The 23,735-nt window shown below is 47.4% G+C and overlaps 1 protein-coding gene across 1 annotated transcript; it reads right to left on the reverse strand.

The window, feature by feature from the left end:
- Window positions 1-19,942: 19,942 nt before the first annotated feature.
- On the reverse strand, window positions 19,943-23,507 carry LOC124045413 (basic proline-rich protein-like). Its single transcript, XM_046364708.1, has 8 exons — window positions 23,056-23,507; window positions 22,718-22,970; window positions 22,260-22,518; window positions 21,783-22,208; window positions 21,558-21,733; window positions 21,233-21,438; window positions 20,513-21,131; window positions 19,943-20,308 (listed from the first exon to the last, which is right to left on the reverse strand). The coding sequence occupies exons 1-8, from the start codon at window positions 23,505-23,507 to the stop codon at window positions 19,943-19,945; spliced, it is 2,757 nt and encodes a 918-aa protein (XP_046220664.1).
- Between the last annotated feature and the right edge of the window lie 228 nt (window positions 23,508-23,735).

The following is a 23,735-nucleotide window of genomic DNA, read 5'->3' on the forward strand; positions in this document are numbered from 1 at the left end:
GAGGGGGCAGGGGGTTGGGGAGGGGGCATGGGTGTGTGGAGGGGGCAGGGGGTTGCAGAGGGGGAAGGGCTGTGTGGAGGGAGCAGGGCTGTGTGGATGGGGCAGGGGGTGTGGAGGGGGCAGGGGGTGTGGAGGGGGTCAAGGGGGTGCGATGGACACTGAATACTGATGCCTGTGTGGCTTTGTGTGATGTGGACGTGGCGTGTTAGTTCTGACAGAGCCCATGAAGCTTCACTCAGGAGATGATGCCATTTTCAAAGGCTCTCGGTCTCTTTTGCTTCAATCAATCAAATTATATTTGTCACATGCTTCCTATATATGGGTGTAGACGAACAGTGAAATGCTTCCTTTTCCCCTGTTTAACAAACCGTGTCTGTGACTGAGGCCACGTGTTATAACGGCCCAGCTCTCACCTCCACACAAACGGCCTCAGCATCAGGTGATCAATGCCCAGTGCAATAGGCCTTGTCTTTTGTGAGGAAGATGAACTACCCACAATCTTGAGTGTTAAAGTCTATAAAGGAGACACAAGTCACTTATCTCAGCCTCCTGAGAGGTATCGATGTTGACCTGCTGTGTCCTTATCCTTCCGCTCTACCTCAGTCTGTAGTGCTGCTTCTCACAGTTGTGTGACACGAAGGGTGGTGTCTCATTCAAGAGTCCACTCATAATCAAAAATGTCTTGTCAATTTATTGAATCAATTAGCAACTTGAGTTCTGAACTGGATTGGACCGCTCAACCCCCTGGACTTTGTCAGGTTAGAAATAATAACAGAACCTGTAATTGGTGATTGGCCGGAGGTTTGAAGCTGTGATCCCCTTCCAAACCCTCTTTGAATGTTTGCCGCAGACTCAAGTTAAAAAGCCAGAGCAGGGTAACGTGCACGGTGTACGGTGAACGGTGTACGGTGAACGGCAAATCAATAAAAAACACAAAAGCAACTACAGCCTGTGTCAGAGCTGAAGTATGATTCGTGCTGTGGAACGCCAAATTCTGTTGTCAACCCTCATCCACAATGCTGCTGAACATGTGTCAATACCTTGGGTTCTGTTGACAATGATATACTATAGTGCACTAAGTTTGTTGGAACCTCACCAGCTCGTTCATCATAAAGAATGGTGTCCCTGATGGTAATTTCCACGATACCACTCACACAGACTTGTAAACGTCTCGACTGCATAGTTTAAGTTCTAGTTTGGTCTAATTGGCATGTGTTCACAAACAAGTAGACGCTCTGTCTGTACTGTATTTAGCTGGTGTACCATCAGTAGAGACTCTGTCTGTACTGTATTTAGCTGGTGTACCCTCAGTAGAGACTCTGTCTGTACTGTATTTAGCTGGTGTACCCTCAGTAGAGACTCTGTCTGTACTGTATTTAGCTGGTGTACCCTCAGTAGAGACTCTGTCTGTACTGTATTTAGCTGGTGTACCCTCAGTAGAGACTCTGTCTGTACTGTATTTAGCTGGTGTACCCTCAGTAGAGACTCTGTCTGTACTGTATTTAGCTGGTGTACCCTCAGTAGAGACTCTGTACTGTATTTAGCTGGTGTACCCTCAGTAGAGACTCTGTCTGTACTGTATTTAGCTGGTGTACCCTCAGTAGAGACTCTGTCTGTACTGTATTTAGCTGGTGTACCCTTAGTAGAGACCCTGTCTGTACTGTATTTAGCTGGTGTACCCTCAGTAGAGACTCTGTCTGTACTGTATTTAGCTGGTGTACCCTCAGTAGAGACTCTGTCTGTACTGTATTTAGATGGTGTACCCTCAGTAGAGACTCTGTCTGTACTGTATTTAGCTGGTGTACCCTCAGTAGAGACTCTGTCTGTACTGTATTTAGCTGGTGTACCATCAGTAGAGACTCTGTCTGTACTGTATTTAGCTGGTGTACCCTCAGTAGAGACTCTGTACTGTATTTAGCTGGTGTACCCTCAGTAGAGACTCTGTCTGTACTGTATTTAGCTGGTGCACCCTTAGTAGAGACTCTGTCTGTACTGTATTTAGCTGGTGTACCCTCAGTAGAGACTCTGTCTGTACTGTATTTAGCTGGTGTACCCTCAGTAGAGACTCTGTCTGTACTGTATTTAGCTGGTGTACCCTCAGTAGAGACTCTGTCTGTACTGTATTTAGCTGGTGTACCCTCAGTAGAGACTCTGTCTGTACTGTATTTAGCTGGTGTACCCTCAGTAGAGACTCTGTCTGTACTGTATTTAGCTGGTGTACCCTCAGTAGAGACTCTGTCTGTACTGTATTTTCAGTAGCTGTCCTTCTGTAGCTCAGTTGGTAGAGCATGGCGCTTGTAACGCCAGGGTAGTGGGTTCGATCCCCGGGACCACCCATACGTAGAATGTATGCACACATGACTGTAAGTCGCTTTGGATAAAAGCTTCTGCTAAATGGCATATATTTTTATATATTTAGTAGAGACTCTGTCTGTACTGTATTTAGCTGGTGTACCCTCAGTAGAGACTCTGTCTGTACTGTATTTAGCTGGTGTACCCTCAGTAGAGACTCTGTCTGTACTGTATTTAGCTGGTGTACCCTCAGTAGAGACTCTGTCTGTACTGTATTTAGCTGGTGTACCCTCAGTAGAGACTCTGTCTGTACTGTATTTAGCTGGTGTACCCTCAGTAGAGACTCTGTCTGTACTGTATTTAGCCGGTGTACCCTCAGTAGAGACTCTGTACTGTATTTAGCTGGTGTACCCTCAGTAGAGACTCTGTCTGTACTGTATTTAGCTGGTGTACCCTCAGTAGAGATACACTTCTTGGCTTCTGTTCCCCATTCTTACCTTTGAACTTACATTGCCTTTAAAGCAATGCTCTTTCCCTTTGTCTTCCTTCATTGTTCTCTAAGGGGTTAATACATTACCTCTGATTAGGGGGTTCTGATTGAGGCAATTCCTTATGCTATTGATTAGAGCTCCCCAAAGTGCTCCCTGGGCAACAGGGTTGGCAAGAAGACAGCGGTGTATAAACATTACATTGCTAATCAGCTCTAAGAGCCTCATAAAAGCTTTCCCAGGAGGCCTTAGCTATCTACCGGAGGACAAAGTAGTCCATGTTTAGTAACGGAAGATTCCCTTAAAGCCAAGGAGCTCACTGAGGACACTGGATATTCATTGTGGAGAGAGAGAGAGAGAGAGAGAGAGAGAGAGAGAGAGAGAGAGAGAGAGAGAGAGAGAGAGAGAGAGAGAGAGAGAGAGAGAGAGTGAGAAAGAGTGTGAGAGAGAGAGAGAGAGAGAGAGAGAGAGAGAGAGAGAGAGAGAGGAGAGTGAGAGTGAGAAAGAGTGTGTGAGAGAGAGAGAGAGAGAGAGAGAGAGAGAGAGAGAGAGAGAGAGTGAGAAAGAATGTGAGAGAGAGAGAGAGAGTGAGAGAGAGAGAGAGTGAGAGAGAGAGAGAGAGAAAGAGAAAGAGAGAGAGGTCATATGCCATCTCTTTATCCCACACTCTATCTGTTCATCTCTGCCTGCCTGTGTTAGTCCTGCCTGCCTGTGTTAGTCCTGCCTGCCTGTGTTAGTCCTGCCTGCCTGTGTTAGTCCTGCCTGCCTGTGTTAGTCCTGCCTGCCTGTGTTAGTCCTGCCTTCTCTCTGTGGGGAAGGTTTGCCAGCATGCTGCCTGTAATACACATAATTGGTTAAGAGAGCTGTCATCTATTGTAGATTCCCAGCATGCTGCCTGTAATGATTGGTTAAGAGAGCTGTCATATATTGTAGATTCCCTTTGAACTCCATCACTTCTCACACCCTGTTTGAGTTTGATGTGAATATTTGTCAAGGCGTAGTGAAAATCTGTGGCGAATGTCAGAATTTTGTCCTCTGACAGCTCTAAACACATGTTTTTAGTTTTTATTTCAGAAACAGTATCCGCTGGAACTAATGTCAAACAGACAGGGAATGTGGAATGGTAGTGAAATATATTTTCTGAGGGGTGCGGAAAGAATAGGACAGAAATAGGGAAACATACTGCAGGTAGGGAGAGAAGACGGAGAAGGAATGAGAGAGAGGTGGGTAGAGGAGGTACGAGACCTTTCTATGGACCTTCTGTATCGTTCCCCAAAAATATTGTAGATTTTATTGTGTCAACGGTGAATTATTGTGCATTGTGTATTTATGAACATTGTATATAGTGTCAAATAATTCATAATGAGTTCCTAGACTCTTCGAGAAAAAGGCGCTATCTAGAACCTAAAAGGATTATTCTGCTGTCACCACAGGAGAACCCTTTGAAGAACCCTTTTTGATTTTAGGTAGAACCCTTTTGGGTTCAAAACCCAAAATGGTCCTATGTGGAACCAAAAAGGGTTCTCTTTGGAACCAAAAACGGATAGCATTTACACTCTTAGAAAAAAAGGTGCTATCTAGATTCTTCTGCTGTCTACATAGGGAACTGTTTTAAAAACCCATTTTGGTTCCAGGTAGAGCCCTATTGGTTCCAGGTAGAGCCCTATTGCTTCCAGGTAGAGCCCTATTGCTTCCAGGTAGAGCCCTATTGGTTCCAGGTAGAGCCCTATTGCTTCCAGGTAGAGCCCTATTGCTTCCAGGTAGCGCCCTATTGCTTCCAGGTAGAGCCCTATTGGTTCCAGGTAGAGCCCTATTGCTTCCAGGTAGAGCCCTATTGCTTCCAGGTAGAGCCCTATTGGTTCCAGGTAGAGCCCTATTGCTTTCAGGTAGCGCCCTATTGGTTCCAGGTAGAGCCCTATTGCTTCCAGGTAGAGCCCTATTGGTTCAGGTAGCGCCCTATTGCTTCAAGGTAGAGCCCTATTGGTTCCAGGTAGAGCCCTATTGCTTCCAGGTAGAGCCCTATTGTTTCCAAGTAGAGCCCTATTGCTTCCAGGTAGAGCCCTATTGGTTCCAGGTAGAGCCCTATTGGTTCCAGGTAGAGCCCTATTGGTTCCAGGTAGCTCCCTATTGGTTCCAGGTAGAGCCCTATTGGTTCCAGGTAGAGCCCTATTGGTTCCAGGTAGAGCCCTATTGGTTCCAGGTAGCACCCTATTGGTTCCAGGTAGCACCCTATTGGTTCCAGGTAGATCCCTATTGGTTCCAGGTAGAGCCCTATTGCTTCCAGGTAGCGCCCTATTGCTTCCAGGTAGAGCCCTATTGCTTCCAGGTAGAGCCCTATTGGTTCCAGGTAGAGCCCTATTGCTTCCAGGTAGCACCCTATTGCTTCCAGGTATAGCCCTATTGCTTCCAGGTAGCGCCCTATTGGTTCCAGGTAGAGCCCTATTGGTTCCAGGTATCACCCTATTGGTTCCAGGTAGCACCCTATTGGTTCCAGGTAGAAGAACCCTATTGAGTTCCATGTAGAACCCTATTGGTTCCAGGTAGAGCCCTATTGGTTCCAGGTAGCACCCTATTGGTTCCAGGTAGCACCCTATTGGTTCCAGGTAGAAGAACCCTATTAAGTTCCATGTAGAACCCTATTGGTTCCAGGTAGAAGAACCCTATTGAGTTCCAGGTAGAGCCCTATTGGTTCCAGGTAGAACCCTATTGGTTCCAGGTAGAAGAACCCTATTGAGTTCCAGGTAGAGCCCTATTGGTTCCAGGTAGAACCCTATTGGTTCCAAGTAGCACCCTATTGGTTCCAGGTAGAAGAACCCTATTGAGTTCCAGGTAGAGCCCTATTGGTTCCAGGTAGAACCCTATTGGTTCCAGGTAGCACCCTATTGGTTCCAGGTAGAAGAACCCTATTGAGTTCCAGGTAGAGCCCTATTGGTTCCAGGTAGAACCCTATTGGTTCCAGGTAGAAGAACCCTATTGAGTTCCAGGTAGAGCCCTATTGGTTCCAGGTAGAACCCTATTGGTTCCAGGTAGAAGAACCCTATTGAGTTCCAGGTAGAGCCCTATTGGTTCCAGGTAGAACCCTATTGGTTCCAAGTAGCACCCTATTGGTTCCAGGTAGAAGAACCCTATTGAGTTCCAGGTAGAACCCTATTGGTTCCAGGTAGAGCCCTATTGGTTCCAGGTAGAACCCTATTGAGTTCCAGGTAGCACCCTATTGGTTCCAGGTAGAAGAACCCTATTGAGTTCCATGTAGAACCCTATTGGTTCCAGGTAGAAGAACCCTATTGAGTTCCAGGTAGAGCCCTATTGGTTCCAGGTAGAACCCTATTGGTTCCAGGTAGAACCCTATTGGTTCCAGGTAGAACCCTATTGGTTCCAGGTAGAACCCCTTCCCCAGGAGGTTCAGTGTTGAAGCCAGAACCAGACGTGGAAAATCAGTTTGTGCTCAGACAGTTGTGTCAGTTAGTTGCTGATGCTGAGTGAAGAATATGTCCATTTAGGCTTTATTGAATAGCCCTAATTTCCTGCATATTATGATCCGTATCTTCTAAGCTTCACATGATCCACATTTAAGTGACATTACCTTGCAGTTGATAAAACTCTACGTTTTCTGACTTTATTTGTGTTACTTTCCTGTCCTTGGGGGGGGGGGTTAATGAAGTTAAGTTTAGTCAGAATGTTGGCAAGGACTTCTTGGCCCAGACTCTTGGCTGGCACAAGTATTTTATAACAAGACAAGAAATATATAACAGAGACGCTCTCATAAACTATACTTATGACGAGACAGATAGGACAAGAAATATAGAACATTTGTTAACCACACTGTGATAGAGCTGTAAACGTTGACATAGTAACAGCAGCCATGCGGCAGTCAAAAGGAAAGAGTCCTTAGCTCTCTCTCACGCAGACAGACGGACGCCAAGCCCTGTGGCTGTCCTCCCAACTGCCTGCCTGCCGCAACAACAGTCAAAAGGAAAGAGGGCTGTTACTCAAATCCTTGCTCTCTCTCACGCAGACAGACAGACGCCAAGCCCCGTGGCTGTCCTCCCAACTGCCTGCCTGCAGCAACAACAGTCAAAAGGAAAGAGGGCTGTTACTCAAATCCTTGCTCTCTCTCACGCAGACAGACAAATGCCAAGCCCTGTGGCTGTCCTCCCAACTGCCTGCCTGCCGCAACAACAGTCAAAAGGAAAGAGGGCTGTTACTCAAATCCTTAGCTCTCTCTCACGCAGACAGACAGACGCCAAGCCCTGTGGCTGTCCTCCCAACTGCCTGCCTGCCGCAACAACAGTCAAAAGGAAAGAGGGCTGTTACTCAAATCCTTAGCTCTCTCTCACGCAGACAGACGGACGCCAAGCCCTGTGGCTGTCCTCCCAACTGCCTGCCTGCCGCAACAACAGTCAAAAGGAAAGAGGGCTGTTACTCAAATCCTTAGCTCTCTCTCACGCAGACAGACGGACGCCAAGCCCCGTGGCTGTCCTCCCAACTGCCTGCCTGCCGCAACAACAGTCAAAAGGAAAGAGGGCTGTTACTCAAATCCTTAGCTCTCTCTCACGCAGACAGACGCCAAGCCCCGTGGCTGTCCTCCCAACTGCCTGCCTGCCGCAACAACAGTCAAAAGGAAAGAGGGCTGTTACTCAAATCCTTAGCTCTCTCTCACGCAGACAGACGGACGCCAAGCCCTGTGGCTGTCCTCCCAACTGCCTGCCTGCCGCAACAACAGTCAAAAGGAAAGAGGGCTGTTACTCAAATCCTTGCTCTCTCTCACGCAGACAGACAGACGCCAAGCCCTGTGGCTGTCCTCCCAACTGCCTGCCTGCCGCAACAACAGTCAAAAGGAAAGAGGGCTGTTACTCAAATCCTTAGCTCTCTCTCACGCAGACAGACGGACGCCAAGCCCTGTGGCTGTCCTCCCAACTGCCTGCCTGCCGCAACAACAGCCAGAAGAGAAGAGAAACCCTTCTAGTTATATGATCCAGTTGCACATCTAATCTCTGTTAATCTCCACTGCTCTGGAGTGTCGTTCTATACATGTAGACTTGGAGCCCTTCGGCACAATTAGAATTTGATATCAACTTGATAAAAACTGAGGTGTGTGTGTATCTGTGTGTGTGTGTATGTGTGTACCTGTGTGTGTGTATGTGTGTACCTGTGTGTGTGTGTATGTGTATGTGTGTACCTGTGTGTGTGTATGTGTGTACCTGTGTGTGTGTATGTGTGTACCTGTGTGTGTGTATGTGTGTACCTGTGTGTGTGTACCTGTGTGTGTGTATGTGTGTACCTGTGTGTGTGTATGTGTGTACCTGTGTGTGTGTATGTGTGTACCTGTGTGTGTGTATGTGTATGTGTTAGTGAGAGAGAGCATGTGTGGTGGTCTTTCTCTGACAGGTTAATGGCTGTGACATTGTAATGGGCATGACGTCCTGAGCATAGATAAGAGATTGATCTGTCTATTGCTGGGTCTGTCTACATTGATTTTCACCTTTCTCTCTTCCTCTCACTCTCAACAGCAGCACTGCTAGTTACACATGAGACAATTCAGACGCCATCTTGAACCTTTCAATGTGTTTTCTACTTGATGAAGCAAGTAACACCAAACGTGTTCCTCTTTGTTCCTCCCTCATAACATCAATATGGAGGCAGCGTCCACACTAGGATGGTTCATCTGTTTCAGTGATGGATTTGTTGAAAGAGGGAAAGGTAAGGAGAGGGGAGGAGAGGGGAGGAGAGGGGGAGGAAAAGGGAGGAGACGGGGAGGGTTGGTGATGATGTTTGTGTGACAGATTGCTCTGATAGCATTTTGCATATAAACAGCAGAGCAAGGCAGTGGGTTGGAGGAGGTGACTGCCAGAGCATGAGGTGTGTGTGTGTGTGTGTGTGTGTGTGTGTGTGTGTGTGTGTGTGTGTGTGTGTGTGTGTGTGTGTGTGTGTGTGTGTGTGTGTGTGTGTGTGTGTGTGTGTGTGTGTGTGTGTGTGTGTGTGTGTGTGTGTGTGTGTGTGTGTGTGTGTGTGATTAAAACAATATAGGGGTGGGTTGTCTAATAGAGTTCCCTCTGTCAGCTCAACCCCCTGTGACAAACATACATTATGTGACAAACACTGATAATTACTGTCATACCTGTCCCCAGATTCCCTTTACATTGAAGAGGGATATATTTACATTGAAGAGGGATATATTTACATTGAAGAGGGCTATATTTACATTGAAGAGGATATATTTACATTGAAGAGGGATATATTTACATTGAAGAGGGATATATTTACATTGAAGAGGGCTATATTTACATTGAAGAGGGATATCTTTACATTGAAGAGGGATATCTTTACATTGAAGATGGATATATTTACATTGAACATGGATATATTTACATTGAAGATGTCTATATTTACATTGAAGAGGGATATATTTACATTGAAGAGGGATATATTTACATTGAAGAGGTCTATATTTACATTGAAGAGGGATATATTTACATTGAACATGGATATATTTACATTGAAGAGGGCTATATTTACATTGAAGAGGGATATCTTTACATTGAAGAGTTTATATTTACATTGAAGAGGTCTATATTTACATTGAAGAGGGATATCTTTACATTGAAGAGGGATATATTTACATTGAAGAGGTCTATATTTACATTGAAGAGGGATATATTTACATTGAAGAGGGATATATTTACATTGAAGAGGGATATATTTACATTGAAGAGGGATATCTTTACATTGAAGAGGGCTATATTTACATTGAAGAGGGCTATATTTACATTGAAGAGGGATATATTTACATTGAAGAGGGATATATTTACATTGAAGAGGGATAGGGATATATTTACATTGAAGAGGGATATATTTACATTGAAGAGGGATATATTTACATTGAAGAGGGATATCTCTTGGCGCCGGAGGGGGTGTCTGCCGTTTTACAGGCTCCTAACCAATTGTGTTTTTTCGCGTTGTTTGTATCTTATTTTGTGCATAATGTTGATGCTACCGTCTCTTATGACTGAAAAGATCTTCTGGATATCAGAACAGCGATTACACACCTCAAATTGAACAAAGATTTTTTTTCTTTATTAATGAGTCTGATGCGAATGATGTAATGTTTCTCCCAGACACGGCCCAAATCCCTGTCATTCACATGAAGAAAATAAGGAAAAACAGGGAGAAGAGATCAGGGTGCCTTGTGAGAATCTGTTGGCAAGTGGGTAACCAGCCTCTACTATTACTGGAGAATAGCTGGATGAACTCCGTTGGAGACTATCCTACTAACGGGACATTTAAACGGTAAAATCTTATATTTCACCGAGTCGTGGCTGAAAGACGATACAGATAATATATAGTTTGTTGGGTTTTCTGTGGCTTCTCTGTGCATCGGCAGGACAGAACAGCTACACCCGGTAAGAAGAGGGGCGGGGGTGTGTGTCTATTTGTCAATACCAGCTGGTGCGCGATGTCTAATATTAAGGTATCTCCAGGTATTGCTCGCCTAAGGTAGAGTACCTCATGATAACCTGTTGACCACACTATCTACCAAGAATGTTTTCACCTATATTTTTTCTAGCCGTCTATTTACCACCACAAACCAATTCTGGCCACTCAATGAGCTATATAAGGCCACTCAATCAGCTGTATAAGGCCACTCAACGAGCTGTAGAAGGCCACTCAACGAGCTGTATAAGGCCACTCAACGAGCTGTGTGAGGCCATTCAATGAGCAATAGCAGGCCACTCAATCAGCTGTATAAGGCCACTCAACGAGCTGTAGAAGGCCACTCAACGAGCTGTATAAGGCCACTCAACGAGCTGTGTGAGGCCATTCAATGAGCAATAGCAGGCCACTCAATCAGCTGTATAAGGCCACTCAACGAGCTGTAGAAGGCCACTCAACGAGCTGTATAAGGCCACTCAACGAGCTGTATAAGGCCACTCAACGAGCTATATAAGGCCACTCAATCAGCTGTATAAGGCCACTCAACGAGCTGTAGAAGGCCACTCAACGAGCTGTATAAGGCCACTCAACGAGCTATATAAGGCCACTCAATGAGCTCTATAAGGCCACTCAACGAGCTGTATAAAGCCACTCAACGAGCTGTATAAGGCCACTCAACGAGCTGTATAAGGCCACTTAACCAGCTGTATAAGGCCATAAGCAAACAAGACAATGCTCATCCAGAAGCAGCGCTCCTAGTGGCCGGGGACGTTAATGCAGGAAACTCAAATCTGAGTTTTACATAATTTCTACTGGCATGTCACATCTGCAACCAGAGGAAAACATCTCTAGACCACCTTTACTCCACACACAGAGACGCGTACACAGCTCTCCCTTGTTCTCAATTTGGCACATCTGACCATAATTCTATCCTGCTGATTCCTGGTTACAAGCAAAAACTTGCTCAATACGGAAGTGGTCGGATGACGTGGATGCTATGCTAACAGGACTGTTTTGCTAACACAGACTGGAACATGTTCCAGGATTCATCAAATGGCACTGAGGACCTTACCACCTCAGTCACCGGCTTCATCAATATGTGCATCAACGACGTCGTCCCTACAGTTACCATAAAATCAAGTTTTAATGCCTCCAACCTAAGTGTATGTAAACTAGTTTTTAATGACTCCAACCTAAGTGTATGTAAACTAGTTTTAATGACTCCATCCTAAGTGTATGTAAACTAGTTTTAATGACTCCATCCTAAGTGTATGTAGAGTAGTTTTAATGACTCCAACCTAAGTGTATGTAAACTAGTTTTAATGACTCCATCCTAAGTGTATGTAGAGTAGTTTTAATGACTCCAACCTCAGTGTATGTAAACTAGTTTTAATGACTCCAACCTAAGTGTATGTAGACTAGTTTTAATGACTCCAACCTAAGTGTATGTAGAGTAGTTTTAATGACTCCAACCTAAGTGTATGTAAACTAGTTTTAATGACTCCATCCTAAGTGTATGTAGACTAGTTTTAATGACTCCAACCTCAGTGTATGTAAACTAGTTTTAATGACTCCAACCTCAGTGTATGTAGACTAGTTTTAATGACTCCAACCTCAGTGTATGTAGACTAGTTTTAATGACTCCAACCTCAGTGTATGTAGACTAGTTTTAATGACTCCAACCTCAGTGTATGTAGACTAGTTTTAATGACTCCAACCTAAGTGTATGTAAACTAGTTTTAATGACTCCAACCTAAGTGTATGTAGACTAGTTTTAATGACTCCAACCTAAGTGTATGTAAACTAGTTTTAATGACTCCAACCTAAGTGTATGTAGACTAGTTTTAATGACTCCAACCTGAGTGTATGTAAACCAGTTTTAATGACTCCAACCTAAGTGTATGTAAACTAGTTTTAATGACTCCAACCTAAGTGTATGTAAACTAGTTTTAATGACTCCAACCTCAGTGTATGTAGACTAGTTTTAATGACTCCAACGTAAGTGTATGTAAACTTCCCACTTCAACTGTGTGTGTATACGTATGAATGTTTATGTATGTATATATATGTATGTATTATATATTTTATGTGTATGTATGTATATATTTATCCCAGAAATATGGGGGATTGGAAATGATGCAGACAATTACATTGATGTAAGCAACAATCTGTCTGCAATATTAAAGCTGATCCACCCCTTAAATAAAAGGTTGTGTTTGTGTCCATGCTGGGAAATATACCGGAGTGTTTGGAGTTTGGGCACAATGTCATTTTTAGATAAGCACACAAGTGGCTTAGATAAGCGCACATGGACATCTAGGTACATTTGATGATGATTTTTCAAGGGTGTGTATTAGAGGAGAAGGAAGTGATGGGAGTAATTGGCCTTCTGTAGTAATGTTAGACAGACCTTTTGGCTAGTTCATCTCCCACAACCCCTTTCAATCACACCCTAAACTAATGCATCAGAAGTCTGCCTCCTTTCTCCCTAAAAAAACACAAAGGAGCGAACAAGACAAAAATGATCATGAACTGAATTTGGCATCAAATCCACCCCTGGAATAACCCTGTGTAACTTGCAATTTAGCCATGCAATTGATGCTCTGACAATGAGAGCCTGAGATCCTAGATGAGGCATGAGGTGAAGGGTGCTCTGGTTTTGCGGATGCTGCCTGTCAGGGGGAGTGAAGCCAGACGTGAAAAGAGATGTTTGATGATGGGGAGGTTATGTACAGTGTCTTATCTCCTTCCTGCTGGTGTGTCTTCCCAACACACCATGTCTCACCAGTCTGACATCACAGCTGCCTCTGATGGGCTGCAGAATGAGTCTTAAAAGCTACAGATCGTCCTTCTCTGCAGACATGTTTTTTTAAAGCTGACGGTTTTAAAGAGAACAGGAAGCATTGAACCCTTTCCTCCCTAATTTATATAGTTATTCAGACTGGCATGCATTCATTCATAACCCTCCCTCCCTCCCTCCCTCCCTCCCTCCCTCCCTCCCTCCCCCTCCCTCCCTCCCTCCCTCCCTCCCTCCCTCCCTCCCTCCCTCCCTCCCTCCCTCCCTCCCTCCCTCCCTCCCTCCCTCCCTCCCTCCCTCTCTCTCTCTCCCTCTCCCTCCCCTCCCCCTCCCTCCCTCCCCCTCCCTCCCTCTCCCTCCCTCCCCTCCCTCTCTCTCTCTCTTACATTCTCACACACAAACATACAGTCGTGGCCAAAAGTTTTGAGAATGACACAAATATTAATTTTCACAAAGTCTGCTGCCTCAGTTTGTCTAATGGCAATTTGCATATACTCCAGAATGTTATGAAGAGTGATCAGATGAATTGCAATGAATTGCTAAGTTCCTCTTTGTCCCTCTCAGCTGCTGGATTGGGGCACGACCAGTACAGAGCTTGCTCAGGAATGGCAGCAGGCATGTGTGAGTGCATTTGCACACACAGTGAGGTAAATACTTTTGGAGGATGGCCTGGTGTCAAGAAGGGGAGCAAAGAAGCCACTTCTCTCCAGGAAAAACATCAGGAACAGAATGATATTCTGCAAAAGGTACTGGGATTGGACTGCTGAGGACTGGGGTAAAGTCATTTCCTCTGATGAATCCCCTTTCCGATTGTGTGGGGCATCTGGAAAAAAGCTTGTCTGAAGAAGACAAGGTGAGCGCTACCATCAGTCCTGTGTCATGCCAACAGTAAAGCATCCTGAGACCATTCATGTGTGGGGTTGCTTAACAGCCAAGGGAGTGGGCTCACTCACAATTTTGCCTAAATTGGCTGTGTTCACAGCCATGAATAAAGAATGGTACCAACACATCCTCCGAGAGCAACTTCTCCCAACCATCCAGGAACGGTTTGGTGACGAACAATGCCTTTTCCAGCATGATGGAGCACCTTGCCATAAGGCAAAAGTGATAACTAAGTGGCTCAGGGAACAAAACCTCAATATTTTGGGTCCATGGTCAGGAACCTCCCCAGACCTTAATCCTATTGAGAATTTGTGGTCAAGCCTCAAGAGGCAGGTAGACAAACAAAAACCCACAAATTCCAACAAACTCCAATCATTGATTATGCAAGAATGGGCTACCATCAGTCAGGATGTGGCCCAGAAGTTAATTGACAGCATGCCAGGACGGATTGCAGGGGTCTTGAAAAAGAAGGGTCAACACTGAAAATATGTTTTTGACAGATTTTACAGAACAACTGAATTGTATGTTCTTGTTGAATGAATGCTACTTTATAGCTCATTAGTACTGTACATCACATTGACTTAAGGAGGAAGATATCAGCTCATTAGTACTGTACATCACATTGACTTAAGGAGGTAGATATCAGCTCATTAGTACTGTACATCACATTGACTTAAGGAGACAGATATCAGCTCATTAGTACTGTACATCACATTGACTTGAGGAGAAAGATATCAGCTCATTAGTACTGTACATCACATTGACTTAAGGAGAAAGATATCAGCTCATTAGTACTGTACATCACATTGACTTGAGGAAGATATCAGCTCATTAGTAATGTACATCACATTGACTTGAGGTAGATATCAGCTCATTAGTACTGTACATCACATTGACTTAAGGAAGATATCAGCTCATTAGTACTGTACATCACATTGACTTGAGGAGGAAGATATCAGCTCATTAGTAATGTACATTGAATTAAGGAGGAAGATATCAGCTCATTAGTACTGTACATCACATTGACTTGAGGAAGATATCAGCTCATTAGTACTGTACATCACATTGACTTAAGGAGGAAGATATCAGCTCATTAGTACTGTACATCACATTGACTTGAGGAAGATATCAGCTCATTAGTACTGTACATCACATTGACTTAAGGAGGAAGATATCAGCTCATTAGTACTGTACATCACATTGACTTAAGGAGGAAGATAGCAGCTCATTAGTACTGTACATCACATTGACTTGAGGAAGATAGCAGCTCATTAGTACTGTACATCACATTAAATTAAGGAAGATATCAGCTCATTAGTACTGTACATCACATTGACTTGAGGAGGAAGATATCAGCTCATTAGTAATGTACATTGAATTAAGGAGGAAGATATCAGCTCATTAGTACTGTACATCACATTGACTTGAGGAAGATATCAGCTCATTAGTACTGTACATCACATTGACTTAAGGAGGAAGATATCAGCTCATTAGTACTGTACATCACATTGACTTGAGGAAGATAGCAGCTCATTAGTACTGTACATCACATTGACTTAAGGAGGAAGATATCAGCTCATTAGTACTGTACATCACATTGACTTAAGGAGGAAGATAGCAGCTCATTAGTACTGTACATCACATTGACTTGAGGAAGATAGCAGCTCATTAGTACTGTACATCACATTGAATTAAGGAGGAAGATATCAGCTCATTAGTAATGTACATCACATTGACTTGAGGAAGATAGCAGCTCATTAGTACTGTACATCACATTGACTTGAGGAAGATAGCAGCTCATTAGTACTGTACATCACATTGACTTAAGGAGGAAGATATCAGCTCATTAGTACTGTACATCACATTGAATTAAGGAGGAAGATATCAGCTCATTAGTACTGTACATCACATTGACTTGAGGAAGATAGCAGCTCATTAGTACTGTACATCACATTGACTTGAGGAAGATAGCAGCTCATTAGTACTGTACATCACATTGACTTGAGGAAGATAGCAGCTCATTAGTACTGTACATCACATTGACTTGAGGAAGATATCAGCTCATTAGTACTGTACATCACATTGACTTGAGGAAGATAGCAGCTCATTAGTACTGTACATCACATTGACTTGAGGAGAAAGATATCAGCTCATTAGTACTGTACATCACATTGACTTAAGGAGAAAGATATCAGCTCATTAGTACTGTACATCACATTGACTTGAGGAAGATATCAGCTCATTAGTACTGTACATCACATTGACTTAAGGAAGATATCAGCTCATTAGTACTGTACATCACATTGACTTGAGGAGGAAGATATCAGCTCATTAGTAATGTACATTGAATTAAGGAGGAAGATATCAGCTCATTAGTACTGTACATCACATTGACTTGAGGAAGATATCAGCTCATTAGTACTGTACATCACATTGACTTAAGGAGGAAGATATCAGCTCATTAGTACTGTACATCACATTGACTTGAGGAAGATAGCAGCTCATTAGTACTGTACATCACATTGACTTAAGGAGGAAGATATCAGCTCATTAGTACTGTACATCACATTGACTTAAGGAGGAAGATAGCAGCTCATTAGTACTGTACATCACATTGACTTGAGGAAGATAGCAGCTCATTAGTACTGTACATCACATTGAATTAAGGAGGAAGATATCAGCTCATTAGTAATGTACATCACATTGACTTGAGGAAGATAGCAGCTCATTAGTACTGTACATCACATTGACTTGAGGAAGATAGCAGCTCATTAGTACTGTACATCACATTGACTTAAGGAGGAAGATATCAGCTCATTAGTACTGTACATCACATTGACTTAAGGAGGAAGATATCAGCTCATTAGTACTGTACATCACATTGACTTGAGGAAGATAGCAGCTCATTAGTACTGTACATCACATTGACTTGAGGAAGATAGTAGCTCATTAGTACTGTACATCACATTGACTTGAGGAAGATAGCAGCTCATTAGTACTGTACATCACATTGACTTGAGGAAGATATCAGCTCATTAGTACTGTACATCACATTGACTTGAGGAAGATAGCAGCTCATTAGTACTGTACATCACATTGACTTAAGGAGGAAGATATCAGCTCATTAGTACTGTACATCACATTGACTTGAGGAAGATAGCAGCTCATTAGTACTGTACATCACATTGACTTAAGGAGGAAGATATCAGCTCATTAGTACTGTACATCACATTGACTTGAGGAAGATAGCAGCTCATTAGTACTGTACATCACATTGACTTAAGGAGGAAGATATCAGCTCATTAGTACTGTACATCACATTGACTTGAGGAAGATATCAGCTCATTAGTACTGTACATCACATTGACTTGAGGAAGATAGCAGCTCATTAGTACTGTACATCACATTGACTTAAGGAGGAAGATATCAGCTCATTAGTACTGTACATCACATTGACTTGAGGAAGATATCAGCTCATTAGTACTGTACATCACATTGAATTAAGGAGGAAGATATCAGCCCAGTAGTACTGTACATCACATTGACTTGAGGAAGATAGCAGCTCATTAGTACTGTACATCACATTGACTTGAGGAAGATAGCAGCTCATTAGTACTGTACATCACATTGACTTAAGGAGGAAGATATCAGCTCATTAGTACTGTACATCACATTGACTTGAGGAAGATATCAGCTCATTAGTACTGTACATCACATTGACTTGAGGAGGAAGATATCAGCTCATTAGTACTGTACATCACATTGACTTGAGGAGGAAGATATCAGCTCATTAGTACTGTACATCACATTGACTTGAGGAGGAAGATATCAGCTCATTAGTACTGTACATCACATTGACTTAAGGAGGAAGATATCAGCTCATTAGTACTGTACATCACATTGACTTGAGGAGGAAGATATCAGCTCATTAGTACTGTACATCACATTGACTTGAGGAAGATATCAGCTCATTAGTACTGTACATCACATTGACTTGAGGAGGAAGATATCAGCTCATTAGTACTGTACATCACATTGACTTGAGGAAGATAGCAGCTCATTAGTACTGTACATCACATTGAATTAAGGAGGAAGATATCAGCTCATTAGTACTGTACATCACATTGAATTAAGGAGGAAGATATCAGCTCATTAGTACTGTACATCACATTGACTTGAGGAGGAAGATATCAGCTCATTAGTACTGTACATCACATTGACTTGAGGAAGATAGCAGCTCATTAGTACTGTACATCACATTGAATTAAGGAGGAAGATATCAGCTCATTAGTAATGTACATCACATTGACTTGAGGAAGATAGCAGCTCATTAGTACTGTACATCACATTGACTTGAGGAAGATAGCAGCTCATTAGTACTGTACATCACATTGACTTAAGGAGGAAGATATCAGCTCATTAGTACTGTACATCACATTGAATTAAGGAGGAAGATATCAGCCCAGTAGTACTGTACATCACATTGACTTGAGGAAGATAGCAGCTCATTAGTACTGTACATCACATTGACTTGAGGAAGATAGCAGCTCATTAGTACTGTACATCACATTGACTTGAGGAAGATAGCAGCTCATTAGTACTGTACATCACATTGACTTGAGGAAGATAGCAGCTCATTAGTACTGTACATCACATTGACTTGAGGAAGATAGCAGCTCATTAGTACTGTACATCACATTGACTTAAGGAGGAAGATATCAGCTCATTAGTACTGTACATCACATTGACTTGAGGAAGATAGCAGCTCATTAGTACTGTACATCACATTGACTTAAGGAGGAAGATATCAGCTCATTAGTACTGTACATCACATTGACTTAAGGAGGAAGATATCAGCTCATTAGTACTGTACATCACATTGACTTAAGGAGGAAGATATCAGCTCATTAGTACTGTACATCACATTGACTTGAGGAAGATATCAGCTCATTAGTACTGTACATCACATTGACTTGAGGTAGATATCAGCTCATTAGTACTGTACATCACATTCACTTAAGGAGGTAGATATCAGCTCATTAGTACTGTACATCACATTGACTTGAGGAAGATATCAGCTCATTAGTACTGTACATCACATTGACTTGAGGTAGATATCAGCTCATTAGTACTGTACATCACATTGACTTAAGGAGGTAGATATCAGCTCATTATCCCTCTGCAGTCATTCAAAACCATGGACACAGAACTCTCAGGAGCAGAGAGTTTTCAGGTCATTCTGTTTGGAAGGTCCCAACAGAATGCGGAATGTGAAGAATGCACTTAGGAAACCATCCAAAGGTTTCTGTCATTATGGGGAGTCACTTACTTTGAGTGGCGTGGAAAGAGTTGTGTCATTGAAACATGGCAGGACAAGTACAGAGGCAATGCTCATTAATGCACCACTCACACTATAAACGTTTTCACCTCAGGTATACCTCCTTTTCTTGAAAGGAGAAATACATAATAGCGGTATGGAACAGTAACCTCCACGGATGCCAGTGTAGAGTGTGATGGCAGGACTATTTCTGTGTCTGTATTCACTGAATAGACACCTCCTCAGAATGAGAGAACATTCTCACTTTTCCCCTTACAGTACGTAAACTAAGGCACAAAACATATAATGCCAGTATGACTCTGTCAGGAGGTTGCCTGAGAGAAATGACAATTACCCTGCCTATAACAAAGAGAGGATTCTCTATGAGACACATCCTATTATCTCAGGCAGAGAAAGTTGAGGTGGGAGCCTTAGAAATAAAATTCTCTCTAAATCTCTGTCTTTAATTCTCCCACTATCCTGCTATGTGCGATCATGTCTGACTAGGACTAGATATTCATAGCCACAGGCACGGGCAGATTGAACATTTAACCTCTAAAGATTATTTTTCTCGTAAATCCTTCTCTGAGTCATTGTGTGAGAGAGAGAGTCTGCTCAGAAGGTTTTACCCTGGTACTAGTGACTGTGTTAGGGGTCTGTTCAACTGTCATCTGATTAGTCAAACATTTAAATCCCACACTGAGACTTGGATCTTACAGATCATAGACTGCCATTTCAGAAAATGTCCAATGGGATGTGAAAAGCAGCATCAAGTGGGGCCTCCTGGGTCGGGGAGCGGGGCCTCCTGGGTCGGGGGAGTGGAGCCTCCTGGGTCGGGGGAGTGGAGCCTCCTGGGTCGGGGGAGTGGAGCCTCCTGGGTCGGGGGAGCAGGTCAGTGAGGGTGAGGCTGAGGGGAGTGGGGCCTCCTGGGTCGGGGGAGCAGCTCAGTGAGGGTGAGGCTGAGGGGAGTGGAGTGGGGCCTCCTGGGTTGGGGGAGTGGGTCAGTGAGGCTGAGGGGAGTGGAGTGGGGCCTCCTGGGTCGGGGAGTGGAGCCTCCTGGGTCGGGGAGTGGGGCCTCCTGGGTCGGGGGAGTGGGGCCTCCTGGGTCAGGGGAGCGGGTCAGTGAGGGTGAGGATGAGGATGAGGGGAGTGGGGCCTCCTGGGTCGGGGAGTGGGGCCTCCTGGGTCAGGGGAGCGGGTCAGTGAGGGTGAGGCTGAGGGGAGCGGGACCTCCTGGGTCGGGGGAGCGGGTCAGTGAGGGTGAGGCTGAAGGGAGTGGGGCCTCCTGGGTCTGGCGAGTGGGGCCTCCTGGGTCGGGGAGTGGGGCAGTGAGGGTGAGGCTGAGGGGAGTGGGGCCTCCTGGGTTGGGGAGTGGGCGATGAGGGTGAGGCTGAGGGGAGTGGGGCCTCCTGGGTCGGGGAGCGGGGCAGTGAGGGTGAGGCTGAGGGGAGTGGGGCCTCCTGGGTCGGGGGAGCGGGGCAGTGAGGGTGAGGCTGAGGGGAGTGGGGAGTGGGGATCGGGTTGGGGAGTGGGCGATGAGGGTGAGGCTGAGGGGAGTGGGGCCTCCTGGGTCGGGGGAGCGGGGCAGTGAGGGTGAGGCTGAGGGGAATGGGGCCTCCTGGGTCGGGGAGTGGGGCCTCCTGGGTCGGGGAGCAGGACAGTGAGAGTGAGGCTGAGGGGAGTGGGGCCTCCTGGGTCGGGGGAGCGGGGCAGTGAGGGTGAGGCTGAGTGGAGTGGGGCCTCCTGGGTCGGGGAGCAGGTCAGTGAGGGTGATGCTGAGGGGAGTGGGGCCTCCTGGGTTGGGGAGTGGGCGATGAGGGTGAGGCTGAGGGGAGTGGGGCCTCCTGGGTCAGGGGAGCGGGTCAGTGAGGGTGAGGCTGAGGGGAGTGGGGTGGGGCCTCCTGGGTCGGGGGAGCGGGGCCTCCTGGGTCAGGGGAGCGGGTCAGTGAGGGTGAGGCTGAGTGGAGTGGGGCCTCCTGGGTCAGGGGAGCGGGTCAGTGAGGCTGAGGCTGAGGGGAGCGGGGCCTCCTGGGTCTGGGGAGTGGGGCCTCCTGGGTCGGGGAGCGGGTCAGTGAGTGTGAGGCTGAGGGGAGTGGAGTGGGGCCTCCTGGGTCGGGGAGCGGGTCAGTGAGGCTGAGGGGAGTGGAGTGGGGCCTCCTGGGTCGGGGGAGTGGGAGGGTGAGGGTGAGGCTGAGGGGAGTGGGGCCTCCTGGGTCGGGGAGTGGGGTCTCCTGGGTCAGGGGAGTGGGTCAGTGAGGCTGAGGGGAGTGGGGCCTCCTGGGTCGGGGGAGTGGGGCCTCCTGGGTTGTGGGAGTGGGTCAGTGAGGGTGAGGCTGAGGGGGAGTGGGGCCTCCTGGGTCGGGGGAGTGGGGCCTCCTGGGTCGTGGGAGTGGGTCAGTGAGGGTGAGGCTGAGGGGAGTGGGGCCTCCTGGGTCGGGGGAGTGGGGCCTCCTGGGTCGGGGGAGTGGGTCAGTGAGGGTGAGGCTGAGGGGAGTGGGGCCTCCTGGGTTGGGGGAGTGGGGCCTCCTGGGTCAGGGGAGCGGGTCAGTGAGGGTGAGGCTGAGGGGAGTGGGGCCTCCTGGGTCGGGGAGTGGGGCCTCCTGGGTCGGGGAGCGGGTCAGGAGAGTGAGGCTGAGGGGAGTGGGGCCTCCTGGGTTGGGGAGTGGGCGATGAGGGTGAGGCTGAGGGGGGAGTGGGGCCTCCTGGGTCGGGGGAGTGGGGCCTCCTGGGTCGGGGGGAGCAGGGCAGTGAGGTGAGGCTGAGGAGAGTGGGGCCTCCTGGTCGGGGAGTGGTTCAGTGTGGGTGAGGCTGAGGGGAGTGGGGCCTCCTGGGTCGGGGAGTGGGGCCTCCTGGGTCGGGGAGTGGGGCCTCCTGTGTGAGGGGAGTGGGTCAGTGAGGGTGAGGCTGAGGGGTGGAGTGGGGCCTCCTGGGTCGGGGGAGTGGGTCAGTGAGGGTGAGGCTGAGGGGAGTCGGGCCTCCTGGGTCGGGGGAGTGGGGCCTCCTGGGTCGGGGGGAGTGGGTCAGTGAGGGTGAGGCTGAGGGGGAGTGGGGCCTCCTGTGTCGGGGGAGCGGGTCAGTGAGGGTGGGGCTGAGGGGAGTGGAGTGGGGCCTCCTGGGTCAGGGGAGCGGGTCAGTGAGGGTGAGGCTGAGGGGAGTGGGGCCTCCTGGGTCGGGGGAGTGGGGCCTCCTGGGTCGGGGAGCGGGTCAGGGAGAGTGAGGCTGAGGGGAGTGGGGCCTCCTGGGTTGGGGAGTGGGCGATGAGGGTGAGGCTGAGGGGAGTGGGGCCTCCTGGGTCGGGGGAGTGGGGCCTCCTGGGTCGGGGAGCAGGAGAGTGAGAGTGAGGCTGAGGAGAGTGGGGCCTCCTGGGTCGGGGGAGTGGTTCAGTGTGGGTGAGGCTGAGGGGTCAGTGAGGGTGGGTGAGGGAGTGGGGCCTCCTGGGTCGGGGAGTGGGGCCTCCTGGGTCGGGGGAGTGGGTCAGTGAGGGTGAGGCTGAGGGTAGTGGAGTGGGGCCTCCTGGGTCGGGGAGTGGGTCAGTGAGGGTGAGGCTGAGGGGAGTCGGGCCTCCTGGGTCGGGGGAGTGGGGCCTCCTGGGTCGGGGGAGTGAGTCAGTGAGGGTGAGGCTGAGGGGAGTGGGGCCTCCTGGGTCGGGGAGCGGGTCAGTGAGGGTGGGGCTGAGGGGAGTGGAGTGGGGCCTCCTGGGTCGGGGGCGTGGGTCAGTGTGGCTGAGGGGAGTGGGGCCTCCTGGGTCGGGGGCGGGGGCCTCCTGGGTCAGGGGAGCGGGTCAGTGAGGCTGAGGCTGAGGGGAGTGGGGCCTCCTGGGTCAGGGAGCGGGTCAGTGAGGCTGAGGCTGAGGCTGAGGCTGAGGGGGAGTGGGGCCTCCTGGGTCGGGGAGCGGGTCAGTGAGGCTGAGGCTGAGGGGAGTGGGGCCTCCTGGGTCGGGGGAGTGGGTCAGTGAGGCTGAGGCTGAGGGGAGTGGGGCCTCCTGGGTCGGGGAGCGGGTCAGTGAGGGTGAGGCTGAGGGGAGTGGGGCCTCCTGGGTCGGGGGAGTGGGGCCTCCTGGGTCGGGGAGCGGGTCAGTGAGGCTGAGGCTGAGGGGAGTGGGGCCTCCTGGGTCGGGGAGCGGGTCAGTGAGGGTGAGGCTGAGGGGAGTGGGGCCTCCTGGGTCGGGGAGCGGGTGAGTGAGGGTGAGGCTGAGGGGAGTGGGGCCTCCTGGGTCGGGGAGCGGGGCAGTGAGGGTGAGGTTGTGGTGAGTTGAGGCTCCTGAGGGGCCGGGCAGATACCAGGGACCATATGATGTCATAAGGTGAATGCACCAATTTGTAAGTCGCTCTGGATAAGAGCGTCTGCTAAATGACTTAAATGTAAAAAATATGAACAAGCACTATGAAATAACATGTAGAGTATAGGGGAAGAGAGAGAGGAGCCTCAGGGGAGCCTCGAGGGGTTCTTGGATGGGTTCTTGTGTAAGTGCCAGGGATTCATATGGATCTGTGTGTGTGTGTGTGTGTGTGTGTGTGTGTGTGTGTGT

The sequence above is a fragment of the Oncorhynchus gorbuscha genome, linkage group LG10, assembly GCF_021184085.1.
Source record: "Oncorhynchus gorbuscha isolate QuinsamMale2020 ecotype Even-year linkage group LG10, OgorEven_v1.0, whole genome shotgun sequence".
Lineage (NCBI taxonomy): Eukaryota > Metazoa > Chordata > Actinopteri > Salmoniformes > Salmonidae > Oncorhynchus > Oncorhynchus gorbuscha.

Coding starts and splice junctions, on each gene's coding strand:
- LOC124045413 (XM_046364708.1), bottom strand. CDS start 23,507: ATGACATCATATGGTCCCTGGTATCTGCCCGGCCCCTCAGGAGCCTCA. Junction 21,734..21,782: donor CCCACTCCCCGACCCAGGAG/GCCCCACTCCCC, acceptor CCCCTGACCCAG/GAGGCCCCACTCCCCCAACC. Junction 21,132..21,232: donor CCACTCCCCAGACCCAGGAG/GCCCCGCTCCCC, acceptor CCCCTGACCCAG/GAGGCCCCGCTCCCCCGACC.